Source organism: Stylophora pistillata, chromosome 5 (genome assembly GCF_964205215.1).
Source record: "Stylophora pistillata chromosome 5, jaStyPist1.2, whole genome shotgun sequence".
Lineage (NCBI taxonomy): Eukaryota > Metazoa > Cnidaria > Anthozoa > Scleractinia > Pocilloporidae > Stylophora > Stylophora pistillata.
This window is the reverse complement of record NC_142523.1, coordinates 38,098,037-38,104,036: the sequence shown is the minus strand read 5'-3', so window position 1 is coordinate 38,104,036 and position 6,000 is coordinate 38,098,037. Positions and strand designations below refer to the sequence as shown.

General features: G+C 37.9%; 3 protein-coding genes and 1 pseudogene across 4 annotated transcripts in view; 2 read left to right on the top strand and 2 right to left on the bottom strand.

Annotated features, from left to right (window-relative positions):
* The window catches only part of LOC148731844 (uncharacterized), a 4,572-nt gene extending 3,990 nt beyond the window's left edge, over positions 1-582 (top strand). Inside the window, exon 2 of the mRNA XM_088759858.1 lies at positions 1-582. This exon is cut by the window's left edge and continues 1,686 nt beyond it. Coding sequence (XP_088615984.1) covers positions 1-395 — 395 coding nt within the window. The 3' untranslated portion in view covers positions 396-582.
* Positions 1-2,934, bottom strand: part of LOC111339589 (netrin receptor UNC5B-a-like) — an 18,902-nt pseudogene extending 15,968 nt beyond the window's left edge. Inside the window, exons 1-4 of the transcript XR_016001513.1 lie at positions 2,916-2,934; positions 2,787-2,847; positions 2,001-2,169; positions 592-672 (exon numbers count right to left, since the gene is read on the bottom strand). The product of XR_016001513.1 is annotated as a netrin receptor UNC5B-a-like (transcript). The remainder of the gene's footprint in view (positions 1-591; positions 673-2,000; positions 2,170-2,786; positions 2,848-2,915) is intronic.
* LOC111340954 (uncharacterized) overlaps positions 1-6,000 on the top strand; it is a 198,673-nt gene that overhangs the window by 167,829 nt on the left and 24,844 nt on the right. The gene's annotated exons all lie outside the window — the stretch shown is intronic.
* LOC148731843 (E-selectin-like) lies at positions 3,092-4,807 on the bottom strand. Its single transcript, XM_088759888.1, has 3 exons — positions 4,438-4,807; positions 3,747-3,941; positions 3,092-3,406 (listed from the first exon to the last, which is right to left on the bottom strand). The coding sequence occupies exons 1-3, from the start codon at positions 4,577-4,579 to the stop codon at positions 3,159-3,161; spliced, it is 585 nt and encodes a 194-aa protein (XP_088616014.1). The 5' UTR covers positions 4,580-4,807; the 3' UTR covers positions 3,092-3,158.

Sequence of the window (6,000 nt, the reverse complement as noted above, 5' to 3'; positions counted from 1 at the left end):
ACAAGGGTCTTTCGAATAAGCTCCAAAAGTTGCAAAACCGGGCTGCCCGTATTCTGACCTTCTCCAGTTATGACACAAGCGCTGATCCTCTTTTTGTGCAACTTAACTGGAGACGGTTAGATACTCAGCGACAAATACAAGTGGCCACCATGGTCTATAAATCTATACATGGTCTTGCGCCCGACTATCTTGGTTCTCTTTTCACTAAATATGATCCTCCATATAATCTAAGGAACTCTGAAAACAAACTAGCTGTTCCATTGCCTCGCACCAATTTCCTGAAAAATAGCTTTAGCTATAACGGTGCGGTTATATGGAATAGCTTGTCCCCTGAATTGCGGCAAGCAAAATCACTTCAATCCTTCCGAAATGGTTGTCGCAATTTCTTTCTCTGAATCGACAAAACACACACGGCATCTATGTAAAGCAGAATTTCTTTATTTTTTTCTATTTTACTTTTAAATTTTAGATCATGTTTATATAGATTAAAATAGATTGTAACTGTAATAATAGATTGTAATAATATTATTATTTTATCTGATAGATTTACCGTGTCTAAATAAAAATAAAGTTCAAGTTCAAGTTCAAGGACCTCGAGCTTCCAGCTGCACCATCAAATTGGCTATGGGCAATTGGTGCCAGCTGCAGCCGATCACCAGGATCAGTTGCCGGCTAAAACCAACAGAGCAATTAAAAGCGGCAAAATAAATGACCGGAGAATTGTGTTCGTGAAAAGTGAGTTAAATAATTTCAACATTTGGAGAGGTATAGGTGGAACAAAGAAAAACCGTTTCACATGAAACATGAGAGTTAGTGGGAAGTTTCCTTCTTTCCCAACTGCAAAAACTCAACATCAACATTAGACTTTACCGAGATGACGGACTGATCCTTTCCAAGGCCACAATGAGAGATACAAAAAACATCAAAAAGGAAATATGCCGCGTCTTTAATCACAATGGACTACGGATCACCTTCGAAGCCAACAAACAGACCATCAACTTCCCTTTAAACCTGAACGAAAGCACCAGCCAGCCATTCACAAAGCCAAACATCACACTACATTACGTCCACCGCTAGAGCAACATCTGCCAATCACCACAAAGAACATGCCCGCTGGCATCAACGAACGATTGTCATTTTTTTCATCCGACAAAGCGTCTTTTAACCAAGCCGCCCCTCCATATCAAAAGCACTCGACGAATGCAGATACCGGTACACTTGCAGCTAACAAACGAAAAAGCAGATAAAGGAACAACATACTCTGGTACAACACCTCATTCAGCAATAAACGTCAGCATCAACATCGAACACAGATTCATTGCACTAGTAGACAAACAGTAGTAGACAAGTAGTAGTAGTAGTAGTAGTAGTAGTAGTAGTAGTAGTAGTACTAGTAGACAAGTAGTAGTAGACTAGTAGACAATCAGTTTCCTAAAGACAACAAACTTAGAAAAATTTTCAATCGCAATACAGTGAAGATCAGTTACATTTGTTTGAATAATACTAAACAGATAATCGAAGGTCACAACAACTGCATTTTAAATTCATTCAAACACATCAATGGTACCGCTGATAACACCCACAAAAAAGACAACAAAACTTGCAACTGCCGACGAAAGAACACATGCCCAGTTAACGGAAACTGCCTCCAAATATCAGTAATCTACGAAGCCACCGTCAGAAGTAAGGATAACAGCACTACTCAAACATACATCGGACTCACAGAAAAAGACTATAAAAAATGATACAGAAACCACACCACATCATTGCAACACACAAAACACGGAAACTACCGAGCTCAGCAAACATATCTGGACTCTTAAATAAAATAACATTGACTACTTTATATCATAGCGCATCCTTTCATCACGATCACTATACAACAGCGCAAGTAAGAAATGCAACCTCTGCCTCAGTGAAAAGTTACTTATCATGTGCCGGCCTGAATTGTGGTAACTCAATAAACGGAATGAACTTGTGTCCTCCACAAGTTTCCCCACCTTTGTAGAGAATATTATATTTGGTGCGATATTTCCGTTCTCGTTCTGTTGGTTGTGACCACCTACATCTATTATGGTATGATCTGGAACTTCGTAACAGTTTCTTCGAGGTGCATCGTGACTGTTTGGATCACCAAGGGGAACCTTAATGTTTCGTTTAAAGCTCCGTCTAAATTTCAAGAAAAAAAACATAAAATGGCTCTTATTATCGTATTATTATTGAATTTCTAACGCAGCACAACAAAACATTCGTAAATATGCACAAAGCTTTAGCATTTGCTTTATTATTTTCTGTTGGATATTGGCCGAGTTCTCTTTTTGCATTTTTATGGACCGAGGCGAAGTCGAGGTCCATAAAAATGCGAAAAAGAAAAAAAACCAGGTTAATATCCAGCCATCTTGACCGAGCGGTATGAATACGGGCAATTCCGAGCGGGCAAGATGGACCAATCTTGCCCGCTCGGGTAGCCAATCAGAACACAGGATTCGCTCCATCTTGCCCACGTGGTCAACTAGACGCCTCGTGTCGATACTTATTCTGGGTTACTACCAAATCTATTCATTGTAGAACTGCATCGATGAAATAAAAAAGAAAAAAGGATTAATGAACAGATTACGAAAAAAATTAATTTTTACTTATAATGATTTTGCATTCTTTTTTACGGACATCACTCCACTATGTGAGAAATGGTGACCTCAAAATGGATTAAAAAAAAATTAAAGTTTTATTTGAGCCATAGTTTCCCTGAATTACTTCAAATCATTTGGCAATAATTTCAAACTTACCTTAATGTTATTATTGTTAACCGTGACGTTATTATTATAGAAACCACAATTCTGATTAAAACTGCATGCGATTGAAATATAGATTATGACACTATGGTTTGATTTGGTCCTGGGTGATTTCCATGGAACGAATGAGCTGAAAAGGCATTAGATACGTTAGTAATTAAATCTTCGCTTGAAAATGTGAACGAAAATAAATATTTTTTCAACCACAATATAGGAGCAGCTAACCTGGGTGGGTTATAGATATAAAAGATAATAAAAGCAAAATTGAGCAAAAAGACTAAAAACCAGGAAAAACTATCCTGGTATGATCGGGAAAATGGAGATATACAGCACTGCTTCGTGTTTCTCACGGCAATAAGGAGAAAGTCACGTTGTTTCTGAGATTGTTTTGTATCTTCGTTCTCTTCTTAGCGTCAACTCATCTCTGCAACGAATTTCATTGGACCCCGTCCATTTCCCGTCGTTTCCACATAACCTGGAGAAGGTTCCATTAGGAACAGATCCGGGAATTCGACAAGAAAATGTGCAAGTCTGATTGTAAGGGCTCCTCGATAGACACGAAGAGGGCGAAATAACAACGTTCGTTGGAGGTACAAGAGGACCGCAGCTGACAACTGAGGGAATCAATGGAAAAAAATGAAATAATTTTCTGAGTTTACTTTAAGTTTCTTTTTTGTTTTTAATTCTTCAAAATGTACAAAAGTTGAAAACTCCGCAAATGAGTATATTTAAGATGACAGAAAACAAAAACACAAACGAAAACCAAAACAAAAGAAGGGACTGAGGAAAAAATAGTTTGGTTTCAATTTCCTTTGAGCATTACAAAGTAAAGTAGAACTCCGACACGTACAAAATATGTGTATATCAATGTTCTATAATTAAATCAAGACCGTCTTATAACTCAAAGCCCGCCTGACAAATATGAAAAAGGAAAGAAAAAGGGACAAGACATACCATGACACGAAGGTAGAGGACTATCCCAGAATCCAGTTGGACTGTCACTTGAGGAAACGCAGGTTAATGAAGAGGAACCATTCAAACGATAACCAACGAGAGACGTAAAACTGCACTGTGCCCCATAATGATTACCACAGCTACTCATGCGCAGAGGGCCTCCCGAGCTAACCACTGGCGTGGGACAGTTGATCACTGATAGAAAGGCACGGAAATATTAGACGTTATATCTTTTCTAATTTTTAAGATTGCTCCTAATTCCTCAAGAAATAAATTGTTGAGTTCTTTTGCGTTTTCCTTTGCTAATTGTCATTTTAGTTCCATTTTGTTGGTACATTGAATATTCATTAGCTGATTAACAAGGTATTATAATCTCTTGCTGATAATACATAGTGCTGATAGTACATTTTCATTCACTTATGTTTTATTGCATCTTGGCATACGGTTGGAGATCATTTTTCAAAAGCAAGTCAGACTCTGGCTAACCTCGTGAAGTTCCCTATAACTCCATGCGGCGTAGTTTAAGATGGGGACCATTTTACACAAGAAAGTTGCAAAGGAGGCAGAAAAAGAGTTTAAGTCACCAATATAGATGAAACGCAGATATTGAAAAGAAATGTTTCCTCATATGGATGCATAATTGTTCTTGTGATCGTCTTTATAATAGAGACTTCGAACCAAACCCAAGTACCTGTACAATTAATATCAATCCCACTCCAATTGCCAGTATTTAGACAGGTTCTGGTGACGTTGCCGTTCACACTACCATATCCACTTTGACAACCAAATACGCAGTTTGATCCATTTGCGTTGCCACAGGAAGCGTAAAGCATCACGGCTTTGGGTGGAACATTTAACGGCGGACAGGTCGTGGCTTTGAAACAAAGAGGAAATTTTATCCTTTCCTTTTTTTTTTCAATTTATATAAAAGTTTTCATTCCAGACTTACGCAAATTGTTGATCTAGCTTAACCAGGAAATTTGGATATATCGTATAATCGGAAAACCATAAGTCACAACTAAATCTGCACAGAATGGTGTCAATACACCATTATGATATAAGGCTAAAAGGAGAACCTAAAAATATAAAAAAAATTCTTTAGTTACCTCTCTGACAAGTAAAGGGATTGTGATTGAAAGTTACGAATAAGACAAAAAAACTTACTTTCTTCACATGTCTTTCCATTCTGTTTCACTGCCAAGCCTGTTGGACACACGCACTCATAAGTAGAGTTTTTCGGGACACAAAAATTGCTACAGCCACCATTGCTCAAGGAACATGGACTTGAAGCTTAAAAAGACAAAGAAGGTTTTGAGAAAATTTGATAACTTGTTAGCGAATACAAATGAGGCCCAAATGAAATTATAAAATAGATATCAGGTACCTGAAATAAGTGCACATCTAAAACCCATAATGTGTCTCACATACATATGGTATATAATGCTTTTCTTAATCATGTTGATTAAAGATGTGTATGAAATGAAGAACTTTTGTTCAAGTTCTAACGAGGGAAACTTGAATTGTTGTATGTGAACTGTTTCCGCCAAATTAACTAAAAGTATGAAAACATTGCGGGAAAAGTGAATAGCTTGAAACCATCCAGGATGGTGTCTTGAAGTTTGCTTAACGCCATTATGAAGTCAAAGGCGAATGAACAAGGAGTAAATACATATAATTGCAAGAAAAACACACACAGTAATCAGAATAACAGTGTTGTGTAAATTTAATCCCAAACAGCGACTCTTTCAGAATTGGCACGAATCGAGGCTTTCTGAATATTTAACTTAGGGTGAAATTCCTTCTTGGACTTAATAAACACCATAAACTATGAGTGCTTCGCACTTGCAAAACCAGTTCTTACCCGAAGGTTGCCGGAAGCCGTCATATACCACGATGCCCATAGGCTGTCCGCCATTGATACTATAGCTGCGAAGTACCTCTCCAGTCAGGGCGTCCAGTTTATAAATCTCTCTACTCGTATTCCAGTTGGTGAAAAACAGGAAAGGTGGAACCAAAGCAACTCCAAAAGGATGTAAACCATTATATTGGAAAAGTTATGTCCTGTTACCACCATTGTAATCGATGGATTCTACTCTGTCCAAGCCTTTATCCACCCAGAATATGCGTCTGTTTCCTTTATCCAGGTCAATACCATTTGGATGATAAAGATGCGTTGTTACAATGGCTGTTCTTTGGCTTTCACTCAAGGTAGCTCTTTCAATTTTTGGGTTCACTCTCCAATCAGTCCAGAGCA